The sequence below is a fragment of the Oxyura jamaicensis genome, chromosome 3 (genome assembly GCF_011077185.1).
Source record: "Oxyura jamaicensis isolate SHBP4307 breed ruddy duck chromosome 3, BPBGC_Ojam_1.0, whole genome shotgun sequence".
Taxonomy (NCBI): domain Eukaryota; kingdom Metazoa; phylum Chordata; class Aves; order Anseriformes; family Anatidae; genus Oxyura; species Oxyura jamaicensis.
In genome coordinates this window covers 82,296,455-82,313,574 of record NC_048895.1, presented here as the reverse complement: position 1 = coordinate 82,313,574, position 17,120 = coordinate 82,296,455, and the positions used below count along the sequence as shown (strand labels likewise).

The following is a 17,120-nucleotide window of genomic DNA, read 5'->3' as shown; positions in this document are numbered from 1 at the left end:
CCTTAGTTCCCCTAGACTAAATTAGTGTTTTTCTGTACCATTGTTATAAAGCCCTTTTGTGATGAATCTAAAATTATTCTTGCTGTTGCAGTGCAATAGCTCATGCAGATGGTGCTGTTCTGAGTTGTTAATATTGGTACTTTCTTTTCTTTCCAAGAAAAGTCCCAGGTGCTATGTACTCAAAGTTAGCATGTATGATTGATTTTAATTGTACATTCAGTTTCCAATTATCCTGCTATTTTTCCTTGCTAAATTTTGCTTTTGTATTGCTTGCTTTCCTCTCTTATTGCAGGTGAGAAGATTGGGTATACCCCGTACAAGACCTCAAGCTGGATCTCAAACCCTGCACATCTAGGATCTTGAGAACTGGAAAGAAGCGAGGACCATTTGGCTAAGTATCTGCTGCAGACTCCTTTCTCATCAGTGCTCAGAAGTGGCACAGCTTGTTCGAAGCAATAGCCGTGTGGTATGGTTGTAAAAAGATAAGAGCTCTGTTACGTTTTAGCTCCTGCAGTGCAGAGTAAACAGATTTGTGCTTGCTTTCCTCATTCAGTTCTTTCTCTGTGACTTTGCCTCTTAGTCCTCAGGATGGAGTAAAAAGCAATGCAGTGGTGATGAGGGCTTGTTCCCCTGCCCCCTGCAAGCAGAATATTGGTGGTGGTATGGGGACTGAGGGGGCACAGGAACAGCTTGAGTTTGTTACCTTCTTGTAGCCAGCACTTCTGGTTTAATTGTACTGCCTTGCCGGTGGAGCTGATGCATCAGGATGCAGTGCTAAGCTTTCTCAGACTTATCACAGTTTGAAATGCTGCTGATTTCTGTTTCCGCCCGGCTTTTGGGATCTTCACAGTTTGCAAGTGACCAACAATTTGTTTAGTCTATGAAGTCTGTAAAATGTTTGGTCTCTATGGAAGTAAGCAGAATGGAAAAGTGGAAAATTAATGTAGTTTTTGATTGAAAACTTACCTCCTTGCTTGTGTCTACAATATTGGTAGTTTATGTTGCTCTAGCAATGAACACTACTTTGACCAGCCCACATGGATTTACTCTTGTGCATGCAGGTCGGAGTTGAAGGTGGCTGTTGCTGGTGACATCTAAGACCAGTTCCAGATGCACACAAAAACGGATTTGCCTTTGTGGCCCCAGTGGCAGTGTGAACCACAAAGCTGTGCTTCAGGTACGGCGTGTGCCCAGCTTTGCCCTTAAAGCGACTGGGTGTCAGCTTGAAAGGTAAGTGGCTGTGCAGAGCAAATGTGCTGGTGACATCCAGAGTGTTTCAACTAGTCGAACCTTAGTGGTGTCTGCACACCACTGCTGCAATTCAGAGACGTGGATTTTGCAGAGACTGAGTGCTTGCACGAGTACCACTGGCAGGCAGCTGTGACCTTACAGACTTTCACAAAGGTTATGAACGAGATCTCATGAAGGTATAATTCAGCTCCAGGAGTTGCAGTCGAGTCTCCATGGGGAGTGTCGCACTGCCTGTTGGCATCCCTTAGTCTTCAGAGATACCAAGCCAGTGCTCCAGAAGAAGGCCATGAGGGCTTGTCCTTCTTAGTTAACAGGTGACTAACCTGCCTGGACCTCCTGCTTGGTAGCACTGAGCACAGCCCTGCTGTGGGTTTTCTTGAATGAGCAAAATAAAGCTTTTTACTGCTCATTTACTTGTTTCTGAAAGAAGAAGAGCCAGTGTGAGCTGTATACATCAGTCAACAGACAGGCATGTAGAAGAGAAGGTTTGTTTTAATGTGTTTCAGGCCAAGGTTTTAGAAACGTTTGGACAGACAAAGCTTACAAGTGATGTACAAGCTACGTTGGGACAATGCTTATGTTTAGCTCTACTGGATCATTTAAAGGCAGGTTTTATGTCCCACAAAGGCTGGATAACAAGTTAGGCAGGGAGCCAGTGGCTAAAGTGTCAGTAAGCACCTGTCCCTCTGATAGTGGCTGATCCACAACTGAAGTAAGTGTAGAAATGCCTGTAGCCAGTGGTGATATGCTGGAACTTTGAGTCTGAATCTACAGCTAAACCAGGACAAATTCTTTTGTGACTCTTCTCACAGATCCCAAATAGATACTGGTGACTAGGCTGGGGGGAGGGATCTGTATGACGCCTACTTAACAGCGTGAAGTTGAAACAGGAGGTTCAGGCTGGGTGTTAGGAAAAGGTTCTTCACTGACAGGGTGGTCAGGCACTGGGACAGGCTCCACACGTTAGTCATCACAGCACCAAGCCTGTGGACAACACTCTCAGAGATGGTTTGATTTTTTTTATTTTTTTTTTTGGGTGGTCCTGTGTGGAACCAGGAGTTGGACTCAGTGATCCTTGTGGGTTCCTTCTAACTCAGAATATTCTATTATCCTATCTCCTTGCATTTGAGGTAGATGAAGAAACGTTTTTTGGACTGTTCATATATCCTATTCTGAAGTTTTCTGCCTGTGGATTTATGATAATGCTAAAAGAGAGGTGGTGACAATGAACACTGAAGCCATACAAGAAATATCTAAGTAAGACATTCCTCTAGAAGGCTGCGAAAGAGAAAAGCAGGCTTAGACAGGAACATGCTGATAAAATCTGACAGGAGATGCATCATCAAGAAAACACTGAGGGGAAGGGAAAAAGATGATGGGAACCCTCAGGGGTCAGTCACAAAAATGAAATGCAGAATTTTGTAAGAGACAAGTGATAGAGCTGTGCTGGGAGCAGACTAGGACAAAAATCATAGTTTGTCCTCTGTGCCATTTGCTTTTTCCAGAAGGCAGAAGTTAACTTAGTTGATTTTAGAAAACAAGAAAAACTCTATCTAAAGCTTAATTAGACATTCTCTTTTATTCCAGGAAATAAGGAAAGTTTTCAAGTCACTGAGAAAGCAAAGGAGGAACTTTAACACGAGCACTTGAAATTACTTAACCCTTTTCTGTCATGTTCCTTCAGACCCTTAAGGAAGTAGAGGATGGAACACATCCTGAGTCATGAACTGGATTGGACATTGCAGCCACTAAAGCCTCATTTTCCTCACCTGCTGTGCTTTAGTCTATTTAGTCTAGTTGGGAGCTTTGTGAGTGGCTGAAGAAGGGTGAGGGTAATGAAACACCTTATTCTTGCTCAAAAAAACATCCTCCCTTCCAGCCTCCCACCATGGGTGAATGGCTAATCCTTAAAATTAGGCCGGTTTGAGTTTGAAAAATAGATCCATTTCTTGTTTTAAATGATATATCACTTTTTACAGAAAGATAACTGTTTTTTATGAACTTGGAGGGCTGCTTATGCTTCTAGAGTGAATTTGTGTTCCTCATTTTGCCCGATTCCTGGTCTTTCTGCATGTCCCTCCTAGTATTTGAACAATGTCCTTTACTCGCACACAGCCTTATCAAATTTAACAGAAGACTGAAGTTTCAGCTAATGTGAGTGACATGGGTACTTAGGGTCCTTTTTTTTTTTTTTTCCCAAGAAGTTTTACCTGGATTTGACTTTGTACTATGAGAAGTTTCATCGTCCACAGAACAGCTAATTGCAATAGTTTTACAAGCCACGTGAAGTCTTCACCCTGCTGGGTTTAAATTGAATGCAAAATTACCCAAGCTCAATTTACTTTTTGTAAAGCACTGAACAGTTTCTTATGGAATGCTATTTTGTAATAAACCTCAGGTTAGATGTTCTGATTCCAGTTGCTGCGGCAGATGTTTTGTGTGGAGATAGGCTCTTTTGGTGTGTGTAGGATGTCTAGTCTTGAAAAATTACTCTGCAAAATGCAAATCCCTAGTGCAGTGCTGGAATGACAAAATATCTATCAGGCCAACTTTTAATAATGAGCAATGTTGCCCTGCAGGTTTTGTTGATTTTTGGGGAAAATCACTCCTGTTACTTTCCTTCTGCAGTGGCGTATTGAAACTTCTAGCACAGAAAAAGGTTGGAAGAGACCTCTGGTGGTCATCTGGTCTAACCTCCTGCTCAAAGCATGTTCAGCTAAATCAGGTAAGTTTTTTTTTTTTTTTTGTCCTATCTAATTGAAATTTCACGTCTCAACTTGTGTCTGTTGCCTATTGACCTGTTGTTGTCCACCTCTGAGAAGGGTCTGGCTCAGTCTTCTCTGTGCCCTCTAACTGTAACTTAGACCTCAGAGCCATCTACTGTCACCTTTGAGCCTTCTCTTCTCCAGGCTGAACAAACCCAGTTCCCTCAGCCTCTTGTGAGGACACCAAACCCAGATGTGGTACCACAGACACTGTCCCAGCAGCACTGAATAGAGAAGAAATGCTTCTCGTGATGTGCTAGTTACACAGGGGCATGCTGGTGACTCGTGCTGTTGGGGGGACCCTCAGGTCCTTTCCTGCCGAGCTGTTCCCCAGCAGTCAGCTGGGTTCCCAGCCGCTGAATTTTCCAGCTTGTCTGGGTCCTGAATAGCAGTCTGCCCTCCAGTCTTTGGACTGTCCTCCCCATTAATCTGTGAACTTGCTGCCAGTGCACTCTGTCTCATCATCCAGCTCTTTAAGAAAGATTTAAAACAGTATTAGCCCAGCATCAGTACCTAAAGGGACTGGTAACCAGCTGCCGGCTGGACTTTGAGTGATACAGGCCTTTGAGCCTGGCATTCTAGCTAGCTCTGCACCCAGATTTTCATGTCAACATTCATCCTAAGCTGCTGAGGATGGTGGTCTTTGGTATTTACTATTTTTTTCAGCTATGAAAACTACGTTCTGAGGAGCCTGGTTTTGATGCTTCTTATACTTACAAGCATCTCTGCAGAGGTGAGCGTAGCTTCTCTGTATCCATTAAAGAGAAGCTGTGCTGGCTGGTGGTTGGCCAGCAAAGACTGAGGAAAGGGAGAGAGGGCTTGTGATGGCCCTGCCTGATGGGCAGTGATACTGGGTTTAATGGTGGGAGGATCTTTGTAAGCATGAGCGGTTCATCTTGGGAACAGTGGCAAGAGAGAATCCCCTAAGTAAGAAAAGATGCTGGGTAAAATCAAAAGATGTGTGAGAAAAATGTATTCTGTACTAACGCATTTCGTATCCACAGGGACATTTGTCATAGTGCAAGATGTCTGCCCTGAGGCTGATTTCTAACAGAACCTCCCAGCAGGCCTTGTCCAACTCTGATTACACCTGGGAGTACGAGTACTATGAGTACGGACCGGTGTCGTTTGAAGGCCTGAAGGCTCATAAATGTAAGTTCAGTACAGACATACTTTATTTCAGCTGAGCTTCCCCATCTTATCATTGCTCTTCACTTAGAGCTGATTATTGTACAAAAGTCTCTCTGAGTGTTCTGATTTCTCAACAATTAGCTTTTAACCTCTTTATTGGATTATTGTAATTGTTTCTTCTGTCATTTTGTTGACTGCTTTCCTTATGTGTAGGAGCACCATGGGTTTCCTGAGTGTAGTAGGAATTTATCAGTGCTAAGGGATAGCAGACTACTAAGAACTGTTTATAACAGTAAGTGCAGCCCCTGCTGCTTCTGGTGCCTACTTGCTGCAATCCATGTTCTGTTCTTGTTCCCGGTAATGTGAAAAGGGCATTGGTGGGCAGCCTTACTGCTTTTGTTTTTCCTTTATAAAAATAAGTATAAGGCTTTCAAGAGACTTGAAAGAAGAATTTTCTTTTTCTGAAGAAACTTTTATTGTTAGGATTTTCTTCCCAGAATGCTTATGTCAATTTAGCATTGTACTAGTGCTGGAGCTGTTTAATTACAGTACAAGTAGAAAGTGGAGGATAGAGATCAGAGATGAAAATTATCTCCAAGAGGAGGTTTAGCTAGGACAAGTTAGTGCAACCCGGCCAATATTTATTTGACAATAAATTTGGTGACAGTAACTTTGACTTCTAGATATTTTTTTTTTTTATTTGGGGGGGGGGGAGAGAGGGGAAGGTTTTTTTTTTTTTTAAAAAATGGACAAACTAACTCAAAGCTCTGGGATGTGTTCTGCAAGCACTTTTCCAAAGAGAAGCAAACCATCTTGTCCCACTGTTTCTCAGCTGAATACACTGTGCAAATGTTTGAGCACCAGTCTTTGAAGTAGTTGGGCAGGATCCCCATCCAGTACCAGGGCGCTGGTCCAGGCTGGGATCCATCCTTCCTGCCTCATTCATTGTGGTGCGGATTCAGACTGGGAAGGAGAAGTGCTTGCCGTGGCAATCAGTAGCTCGGAAAGGCTGATCTGCCTTGCTTCCGTGCAGTCGGGAGGCTTTGGGGAGGCACTGGGAGATTCAGAAGAACTCAAAGAAGTTCTTACAACTTCCAGAACACAAGAGCTAGACCAGAAGCTACTGTTTGGCTTGAGTTATACTTTACCTTTAATTTTTTTTATAGAAGTCTGCTGATTATTCTCTGTTTTTACAAATGTTAGGTACTTGAAAAATGTAGGTTAGTTTTATCATGTTTCCAATTTATATTCCTTTCCTCCGCTTAATCAGAGATCAAACCTGATTACAGAGATCACTGATTACAAAGATGAGCTGCCACGTGTGTACTCACCATCGTTTTAGCTCTGTGTGTCAGTGTGATGGGAGAACAAATATAAATGATAGCTGTCTCTGAACTGCTGCAGGTCTAGTGGCAAAACGAATCTCGGATTGCCATTGAGCTGCTTGCCATGCTGGGTATGGCAGCTCGGCTTTGCTGTCTGGCTGTGCTGTTTGTAGGGCTCAGGACAACGCTTGTTAGAGAGGGGCTAATAGCAGTATTGAATCTGTTACTTAGGAAGTCCCTTCTGCTTTCGTGTTTCATCTCACTTCTTTAACTGATAGATTGGAGTTGCCTCTCTTTACTGTAGTGTTACTGCATTCTCAATGGGTTGATTTTAATCTAGTAAAGGAACAGTTTATGTCTTTGTTGCATATGCGATGATATTTCAATAAATACCTTGTTCTAGGTAATTCCAGCTGAGTTGGGCCTGTTGAGGATTGAGGAAGCAACATGGTCAGACATTCAGTCTCACTGAAATCTGAACGTGTGAGAGGAGATTGTTAGGGCTGCATTGTCATGGAGACTTTGAATACTGACAAGTCCTCACTTTTTAATTTGCTGGCTCTCTTTTTTTTTTTTTTTTTTTAGCCACATAAGAACCCTTAAATCTCATTTTTTTTTGCACAGCCACATGCAGACTGATTTTTCAGCTTTTGCTAACAAAAAATTTTACATTCTGTTGAAGCAAGCATCACAAATGGTGAGGTTGGGGCTTTGTACATGTACTCACACTTGGAAATACTCTGTCTTCCTCAGCTGTGATATTCTAAGATTTTTGTGGTACAGGTAGAATAACAATACTGATAAAAGAACCGATGTGAAAGCAATGAGGCTCTGCTTTGGTGATCTGCTTTACAACGTAAAGTTAAAATGGTGTTCTAGGCTTATCTGTATGTTGTACCGGGAATTGTAAAGAGAGCAAAGGAATAAACGTCCTGAATTGTTGTTTTAAAAGCCGACTGCATTTTCTGCCTGAGCAGAAGTGAAGGCAGAAACTAGAAATCAGAAAATCCAGAAAAGTAGGCACCAGATGTTTTATAAACTAAAGCTTTCTAAAGTAAATAGAGAAAGATAACCAGGAGTTATCTGTGGCTGATAGAGGTGCAAACATTTTTTTGTGCATTTGGAACAGAAGCAGCCTTGGTAACATCAGAGAGAAGTAAAAAAGGTAGGAATGATCAGAGGATATTGAATCTGTGCTAGGAGGACTCAGTAAAAGTTGCAAGGGTGATGGGATGCCTTCCTGATCTATCTGTAACTCGGGCTGGTATTATAAATGTAGTCTTAGCATTTATTTTGAATACAGTAGTCAGATGTACTATTTATTTTGAATAAATGTTTAGAAATTAACAGGTTTGGATAATTTGCACTTAAATGAGTGAGACTGAAATGCAATACTAAAGAGATTTCTGGCCTGCTGCTGTAATTTTAAAGAAACCCAAAGAATGTCACTGATACAGCAGAGGGTTTCTAGTGTCAGCAGCCACAGTGAAGCAAGCAAGATGTAGCTGTATGCTCAGTAAGCGTAGGAGTTCTCTTCCAGGGGGCAAAACACCAAACAAATCCTGAGGAAGGCTTGCTTATCATGAATGATGGGAGCGCACAATGCCAGCTGATGTGATTTTTTGTGCAAAGTAGTAATTTGTCAATTAAGAAAAATCAAGATTGTCTGATGTATTCATTTTTCAACTTGATCAATATGATCTATGCGTGTATTTTGAAAGCATCCTATTTGACCATATTTTGTTTTGCTTACCAATGCAATTGGTTAAGTAGTGAATTGCTTAATGGGAGTATTTCTTTCCAGACCAAATTTGCAGGTACTGCAAAGTCTAATAAGATGATAAATAACCATGAACTATCTTGTATTAATAAGGTGAAATGCATGATGAATCTTGCAACAGCGAGTACAGGCTATACATATACAGAATGATTCCGAAAATAATTTAGCGCTCACAATGCACAGAATTGCAGAAATAAACTCTTACCGGTACGCTTGAAGCTTAAAGGAATATTCCAAACTTTGGAAAGAGTACGGAGTGTTAGTAGGGGGTGATGTTTTTGCCCATTTTCTACTCATCGTGAAGACCTATACTTGAACTACCTTCGGTTATTTTAAAGGATGTTGAGGAGAGATGGAAAAAAACTTGCAGTGAGACTTGAAACTTAACCTCCTTAGTTTACCAGAAAATGGGGTTAAGGGGTGACTTGATTATGATCGAGTATTTTTACAGGGAGAAAATGTCGAGTTGCAGCAGGCACTTTTTCTTCACACAGATAGAGCAAATGGTTTCAATTGATTTCTAGTTTCCAGATCTGCCTTTAACGTGGAAGATATTTCACAGTGGGAGTGTGATTAACCACTGGGGCCAAGCACCAGGCAGGCGGGCCGGTTCCTCGTTTTCTGGTGTCTTCAGTCAGTCCTGTAGGAGACTGAGTGTTCGAGGTACTGGTGAATGTTCTGCGCTCTGCCGGCTGCACTGGCTCAGACAGCTTGTCGAGGAGCTCTGCGTTGGGTGGGGATCGTTGAGGTTCAGGGGTAGCTGTGTGACGAGAGCTTGCCCTGGCTGAGACTTTCCTCTGGCTTGTCTATGTGTTAATAAATTAAACTTCTACAGTGCAAGTTTTGAATATTCGCATAAACTAAAAGTAACCCAACTGAAAGGACAGGTGGAAAACCACCTGCAGACTACAGGTCCGGGACCAAGTCATGTTGTGGCTTGGTGCTCTATAACTGTGGGCTATGGTTACTAATTGTTTGGAACTGTTTGTCCCACTTGTACCACTGAAAGACAGCTAAATCTTCCTAAGCCTGTTGTGCCAAAGAGATCCGTCAAAACCTGGAACCCCAGTGGTGTCGGGCAGAAATCATTCAAAAGAGCAGGAGTTCAGTGCTACATAGGGACGGGGGGTTTTGCTGAAAATCAGATAATCCTGTTCTGAGTGCCAGTACTGAATTGTTTCCAAAGCAGTGCTTGGACGTGGGCCAGGCATAACAAAGGGAGCTGCTTTTCATTTAATAGCAGAGAATTCAGTCCCGTTTTCAGCATCTTTCTGGTTTGTCTGGATGTGAGTAAAATTTGGGCTAGAAATTAGAGGCTCACTGTCAGCTTTCCATTCAAAAATAAACCTTATTATTCTTCCCATTTTGCCAATCAGGAATAAGATGCAAAGTTTTTTTGGGATCTGTAGTCCCATACTGCACATGGAAGGGAACTTTCTGCAAGTGCAGGTGAAATGCTGATTGTATTGTTTTCTCTTTTTCACCAGATTCCATTGTGATTGGATTTTGGGTTGGTCTTGCAGTCTTTGTCATCTTCATGTTCTTTGTCCTGACTCTGCTGACGAAGACTGGAGCGCCACATCAAGAGTGAGTCCAAGAACTGGAATAACAAATGCAGCCTCGGTGGCCCGCGTGGTGTTCTGCAGCCTACAAACAGCCAGTGAGAGTGCTGGCATTGCGCTGACACAGGGCAGCCTTTTTCTACTCCGTTCTTATGAAGGGCTGCTGTGTGTCTTTAAAATATTTCTTTCGTTTCAAGTGTTTGAAAAAACCCATGAGTGTTGACAGGGTAGGTACAAAATAAATACAATGCAGGTACTGACTTAAGAATGTTGAAGTGTGGAGGGTTTTACATGTTTGTATTCAAGTCCAAAACGTCGATGTCAGTAATGTTTGCAAGACCTTCCCTTAACCCTGTAGCTCAACGAGCCTCCAAGTGTCTTAGTTTCTGCTGATAAATTGCAGTAGATGGGGAAGTCCCAATCAGCTCCTTACTTCTTAACACTGGAGTCCTCTTAGTCGCAAAGGAAGCCGTTCTCCACCTCCTTCTGGCTGATCTGTAGGTGCACACCATGCCTTGGCTCAACCGCTTATCTGCAAGTCTGATGCTTCAAGCAGTTCAGCGTCCCTCTGAGAAAGCCTGAGCCCACGTCTCCTCCCAGGTTTGCTTGTCATCAAGAAGAAATCAAAAGGCTCTCTGGAGGGTGAGAAGGCTCGCAGGCAGGTAGCAGTGATGAGAAGCTGATTGAGAAAGGCAATTGTCTGCTGTTATCTCTTCCTGACGCAGCCTGCCTGTCTGCCTCCTGAGGGCCCTGTGCTGGTTACTCGTAGGACGGCTGCATCTGGCAGTTTGTAATAGCTTATCTCCAGAGGCAGGCGTGTGTTAGGGAGGACCTGCGGGTACGGTGAGCTCCTGGCTCTGCTCCTGCATTTTTGCTTCTGTGAGAAGGAAGCAGGCAGAAGAATTCAGCTTCCCGGAACTGACTTGCTGAATTTCATAGCTGGGATTTTTGCCTCCCTTATGTATTGTCAAAACAAAACCAAAAAAAAAAAGCCATGCTCTGCTCTCAAATACATTTAAAGTCTTTGTAAATACTGGTGTGCTGTCTCTTTTCCCTCGGGATCTTCTTTGTTAGCATCCAGGTTTGTACGTACATGAATGATACAAGGTGGGGGGAGGAAGTGATGAAGTCAAATACGTGACAATGAGAATTTTACATGGGTGTTTATCAGAATGTCTGTGTGCTTGTAAAAGTGTACATTAAAGTAGCAGAGGGCTGCTTGATATATACCACTGCATTTCTGCTTGCTTCATCAATATTCTTGGAACAGGCTGTCTAGAGAGTTTGTGAAACCTCTGTCTTTGGTCAACTTCTGTGTCCAGATAAAGCCTTGAGCAACGTGACCTGAATTCACAGTTGGTCTTGCCTTGATCAGGGCATTGGACTAGGGACCTCCATGGGTCCCCTCCATCCTAAATCTTAATATATTTTTTCTTCAGGTGTTGAACACAGCCCAGACATTTCCTTTCTGTGCGTACTTTAAAATTCCTTGGCAGCTTTGAGAGCTATGTGCTTGTATATTTGTCCACTTAATTCCATATGCTGAGTTGGTGCCTTTAACACATTTAAGCTTTTTTTTTTTTTGAGATCTGATAACTTACTGTGTACAGTACTGGAAAAAGAACATCCAGAGATACACTAAGGGCAGCGAATACTATTGATGGATCTTAGTTTTGCTGCATATATATAAAAACTGGAGAACATAAATACCTACTTGCAAAAACAGTGTAGACTATGGATTTATTTTGCCTGCATTTTGTCTTTACAGCTCACTGGATTCTTCATGACTCATAGTTTCATTAGTGGGCTGTCTTGCAGCCGTCCTTTAGAAATAGATGTTAATGGGATCCCTAGGTCTTGGGAGAAAGCCATTGTGGTTGATGGATGTGTCCTGACTTCAGGAAGTCATTCTGGCTGTTCTTTAAAGTACCATTAACGTGAGAGAGAAGTGTAACTGGGTTCAGATGGATGGATCCAAAGTAGAATGCTCTGATTTTTCTAGTAGTATGCTTTTCTTGGCTCAATATAAAGGGGCATGGTAACATGTTCTTCTTAAAAGTGGACAAGATGTTCAGGTTTGGGTACGTCCTCAGCCCAAGAGAAGAGGTTCAGGACATGGATGAGGAGGCAGAAATGTAATCAGTAATGGAAATGATACCTGTTGCACTTTTCTTTTGTTCCCATGTATTAGTAGATGTAGAACATTAGCTTGTCCAAAAAGAGATCAATTAATTTTTCTCAATTTCTGCCTGAAATTTTCTGAAGTTTCTGCCTTACTCTTCTTCGTCACTCAGAATCATAGAATATCGCGAGTTGGAAGGGACCCATAAGGATCATCGAGTCCAACTCCTGGCACCACAGGTCTACCCAAAACTTCAGACCATGTGACTAAGTGCACAGTCTAAACTCTTCTTAAATTCATACGGGCTTGGTGCAGTGACTACTTCCCTGTTCCAGTGCGCAACCACCCTCTTTGTGAAGAACCTCTTCCTGATGTCCAGCCTAAACCTCCCCTGCCTCAGCTTGTGGGTCCTGTCACTGGTGATTAAGGAGAATAGGGCGGTGCCTGCCCCTCCACTCCCCCTCGCAAGGAAGCTGTAGACTGCGATGAAGTCCCCCCTCAGCCTCCTCTTTTCCAGGCTGAACAGGCCCAGTGATCTCAGCTGCTCCTCATATGTTTTCCTCTCCAGGCCCTTCACCATCTTCATTGCCCTCCTCTGAACACTCTCCAACAGTTTTATCTAACAGATGTGCAAGTCTGCTCATGTAACCGGTCTGTACAAAATGCTGGCCCTTGTGATTACAGGGCTGCATGCAGGTATTGAGGCAGGTTGTAGAATTAGTTGTGGTCAAGGTGAAATGACCTTTTTGTTTCCCAAGAAATGAACTGGTTTTGGACAAGAATTCAGGGGGGATCCACTCAGAGAAATACTGATTCACTGAACCAAAAACATCTAGAGATGTTTTTGTATATTTGCTGAAAACTTAGGAAAGTTTCTCAGGTACTAAGGAGCTGCTTAGATCTCACAAGGTCCCTTTGGGCTGCCCAACCCTGCTTGTTCTGGAGGATTGGCTATTTATTCCTTTCCATGGTGCTGGGAGAAGGGTTGCTTAAGCTACAGAGGAATCTGAAGTGACAGTCCCAAGTCAGTAGAAAGGTATTCCACAAACCATTGTCTGTACCTTGATGGTACACTTGAGTTTGTTGGGCAGAGGCCAGAGCTCAGTGCTGCAACCAGAACCCAGTATCACAGGCCAGAAAATTCCCAGAAGGGAGCTCAGTTCCCCTGCATTAGTTCACTGTCGACTGCTTGTTCGAGTGGTTTTCTTTAAGTGTGATGCTCGAGGTGTCTGGTGTTTCACCATCCTGCTCTTAATTGCAGCTTCTGGGACTCAGAATCCTCTTGGCCCAAATACTGCAATAGGAGTAGGTTGGCTCTCTACTGTGGCTCTCCAAACGTAGAGCTGGGATTTCTGAAACTGCTTCTCTTGTTTTATCAGTCTTCTGGAAATCTGTACCCTGAGATATGCTTGGGTACTATAGTGGGCAAGGCTATCAACATTTTTAGTCTAGTTTAAAAATCTTCCCCAAAATACAGCAAGATGTTGTTGATGAATTTCAGAATCTGACAGTCTGACTGTATACTAGATCATGTGCTCCCTGTTCAGCACAGGATCGTTCTCTATAATAAGTCCTCAAAAACTTGGCCGTTGTAAAATTTCTCTGCGTCGTCTATTCCTCCATTAAGATTAGGTTGCTGTTGCCGGTCCTGCGTGCCCTTCTGTGCAGTAAGCCTTGCTCCTTCCTGCCCGGCTGGGTTATAAAGGGCTTCCTGCACCTAGAAGCTAGTTTTGCTTCCGTAGTGGATACATTTTAAAACTTTCTTCCTAGGCTTACAATGTTCATTCTCAATGTGCTTGCCAGCTCCACTCTGAGCCACAAAACCGTACAGGCACTCCTTTTCTGCAAAGCCATATAGGCAGCTCAGTGGTGCTTTCAGCTGCATTACAAATATGTCATAGTCACCTCTTCTGAAGGTTACTGTGGCGTTATTCCAGTCTGTTTCGATCGATGATCCTTGTGGGTCCCTTCCGACTCAGGATATTCGGTGATCGGGTGTTTGCCTCCTGCTGCGTACCCAGTAGATTATTATTTAGCTAATCCTGTGTCTTGCATCGGTTTAAACATTAAGCTTCTTCTGCATGCTTCACTTTGAAATGCAAAATGAGCCAATACTGTTTTGACAAACTAGAGGGCTGGTTTGATTTGAAGGCCAGTGCAAATGATTTTGTTAGGCTCCAATTCTTGTATAATGTCATAAAGGTTAAATGAGCACTTGGAAAGCGGGGATTTCTGTGATTAACTTTTGTCTGGGTTGAGCTTTTCTCACCTTCAACTGTTTGTGGCTCCTGCACAGATATTTGTAGACTGGAACTGTTCTGAGCTAACACATATAGAAAACTCCAAGAGAAATGTCAAGATGTCTTTCCTTCCTGGGCTCTGTTTCTGATTCTTTAAGCCTTCCAGTCTTTCTATAGTGGTCTGTTTAAACTTGGAAGTCTGGATGACATTGGCCGAGGTCAGTACAAACGATGGTTTGATGTCTGGACAACCAACCACCCAATTACTCCTTTAGTGACAGCAGCGTTGCCTGCGTCTCTCAAAGATTTTCACTATTAAAGATTTTTCTCAAAGCATTCGATGAAACTTTTTTAATCTTGCTACTGCTTGTTAACTGTCTAAGAGGAAATTCTGTAGGCTCATTCAGTGAGCTGAACTGGTTATTAAAGTATGCTGCTTGCTAGAAGTGCCATTAAAGGGTACGGGTATTGATAACTTACTCCCAGGAAAAATTACCACTACAAATCAAGACTTAAAATAGCTGCAGCAGAAAAGAAATAGTGCTGACTTTTTAAGTCCCTTGCAGATAAGCTGTAGGGTTTCCTTTCTTCCTGATCATAATGGCTGCTGAAACTTGATTTGATGGTAAGAATACCAATAATTCTACTTTCATGCTCTCACTTTTTTTTTTCTTCTTTTCCCTAGCAATGCAGAACCTTCTGAAAAAAGATTCCGGATGAATAGCTTTGTGGCAGATTTTGGAAGACCGCTGGAGTCTGAGAGAGTCTTTTCTCGTCAGATAGCTGAAGAATCCCGATCACTTTTCCATTTCTGCATTAATGAAGTGGAGCACTTAGACAAAGCAAAACCAAGTCAGAAAGGTCCAGGTTTGGAAAGTAATATCCACTTCCAGGATGTTCCCAGGAGCAGTGGAACATTTGAGGAGGACCTGAATTGTCTTACAAAATTTAATATTCCTAACTTCGTGAACACGGAGCAGAACTCTTCACTAGGAGAGGATGATCTCCTTATCTCAGAGCCACCTATCATTTTAGAAAGCAAGTCGGTCATGCAATCTTCCCATCGGATCCTTGACTGAAAATTTTTACTTTAACATAAAAATTCCTGTTTTTTTTTTTTTTTTTTTTTTTTTTTTTTTCCAGATGGAAGCCCTTCTCATCCTTCTGGTTGTGTTGGGAGAAGGTATTTCGGACCTCTGCTTTGTTTTATCCTTTTTAAATCGTATGTAAGAATGCCTGTGCTGACAACAGTTTAGATGAAAGTAAAACACTGAATGCCTTATTCCAATGCCCTCTGTCCTCTAAGCCTTTTGCCCAGTGTTGGGTTTGCTCCCTGTTGTTTTTGTTTGTTTTCTGTTCAGTTTGGTTTTTAAATGACTGTTCGTGTCCAACTTCTGAAGATACCACGATTTGTGGGGACTGTGAAGGCTGGAGCCCGCCTTTGGGAGGTGTATGAGAACTCCTTGGCCAAGAAAAGTGTGAACTCAAACTGCAGCTGAAGCAAGGAATAAGCAGGCAGCCGCTGGGGAGATTCTGCAGCTTCTGCCGCTCCCCAGAAGGACACCTGAAACAGCAGCACGATGGATACCTGCATGGCATTAATTTGTATTTCTAATGCCTAACTGCTTTAGGTGCAGGTGAGGCCCAGTTTACAAACTTCCAGAGGGAATACCTTGTACATTAAATTGTTTGGTTACTGTGTTTACAAACTGCTACCACCACCTGCTGCCTGGTAAAAGCAAATTGGTGCCTGTAGTTACGGTACTTCAGAGTGACATGCTGCCAGGAGCACGGTGATGCCCTGGAATTAGTATCCAACACACATTAATTTAATTCTTGTTGTTGATGTGAGCTGCCAGTTTGGTAATGCAGAAGTCAGTAGCTAGATCACAGGAAACCAGATGAAAAATATTCTTCTTTTGCCAACAGAGTTAATGTACTGCCACTACTTGTATGTAATTTATGCTTTGCTGATCAGCTCAGCCTTCCTATGCTTTTTGGCTCTAGAAACTGCCTTTTTTTTTTTTTTTTTTTTTGACCAGATAGCCAGTGAAGAGCTAGGAGGCTTTGAGGGGACCAGCTCCAGAAGCATAGCTGAGCTGTTCTTGCTCCATCTTTCTGTACTTGGTTGGGATGGTGTTGCAACCACAGCTATTTCCCAGGTTAGGGTTTGTTAAGAAAGCTATTAGGTGTAATTTCAATCCTTAAGTTTCTTTTTTAGAGAAGAAATAAGGTTCTGAACCTTAGCCACTCTGGTGTTTTTTTTTTCTTTTTGGTCAGCTTTCTTGAAGAGGTGGTTAGCTAGTGGCTGAATGTTTTTAGAGCACACATGTGGAGGGCAGAAGAACCAGGTTTCCAGGATTTGGAGTTAACAGCGCTTTGCAGGAAGCTCTTCATGTGTATCAAACTAGGGGGCTCAAGATCCCAACCTAACTGGATTTTTTTTTTTCTTTTGAAAGTAATTTGCTTTGTATACATCATGGTTTTGTCCAAGTGAAAACGTAGCAGTGGCGTGCTGATATACTCTTCAGGTGCAAAGTCTGATGAATTCATTCTTTTCCTTTCAAATGACAAATAGGGGAAAAAAGCAATGAATGGATTGTGCATTTAAAGAATATAGGAAGTGGGGAAAACCTCTTTCATCTCCCTTGCCTTTATTACAAACCACCGACACCTACCTTTCGTGATTTCAAATGTAATTTCTTGCACCATTTCTTTGCATGTTAAGTAGGTGTTAAAAGCACGGGCTATTTAAAACTGGCAGATTATTGTTGAAAATACTTCCCAAGAAAAGCCTGAAGCGAAGCCTGTATTAAACGAGCACAGCTGCACAGATTGCAGCAGAGGGGTCTCGTATCTTACAGTGCAGAAAAGGCCTCCTTTCACTGTAAGTACTTAACCGTGGGTACAGAGGCTGTAACTTTTGTGGGCTTCCATTTCTTTT

General features: G+C 42.6%; 1 protein-coding gene and 1 long non-coding RNA gene across 5 annotated transcripts; both read left to right on the top strand.

Annotated features, from left to right (window-relative positions):
- The first annotated feature begins 292 nt into the window (after positions 1-292).
- Positions 293-15,280, top strand: MRAP2 (melanocortin 2 receptor accessory protein 2). 4 transcript variants are annotated; one of them, XM_035322877.1, is made up of 7 exons: positions 293-395; positions 1,062-1,230; positions 3,831-3,976; positions 4,683-4,749; positions 5,021-5,168; positions 9,740-9,839; positions 14,862-15,280. In XM_035322877.1, exons 5-7 carry the CDS (start codon positions 5,042-5,044, stop codon positions 15,253-15,255), a joined length of 621 nt encoding a protein of 206 aa, XP_035178768.1. In that variant the 5' UTR covers positions 293-395; positions 1,062-1,230; positions 3,831-3,976; positions 4,683-4,749; positions 5,021-5,041; the 3' UTR covers positions 15,256-15,280. The 4 variants fall into 4 exon arrangements, with proteins under 4 accessions (XP_035178768.1, XP_035178766.1, XP_035178767.1 ...); XM_035322875.1 differs by having other exon boundaries at positions 293-466; XM_035322876.1 differs by lacking the exon at positions 4,683-4,749 and having other exon boundaries at positions 293-466.
- LOC118165008 lies at positions 9,955-11,537 on the top strand. Its single transcript, XR_004749803.1, has 2 exons — positions 9,955-11,255; positions 11,318-11,537. It is a non-coding gene; the product is annotated as an uncharacterized LOC118165008 (long non-coding RNA).
- Positions 15,281-17,120: the final 1,840 nt, after the last annotated feature.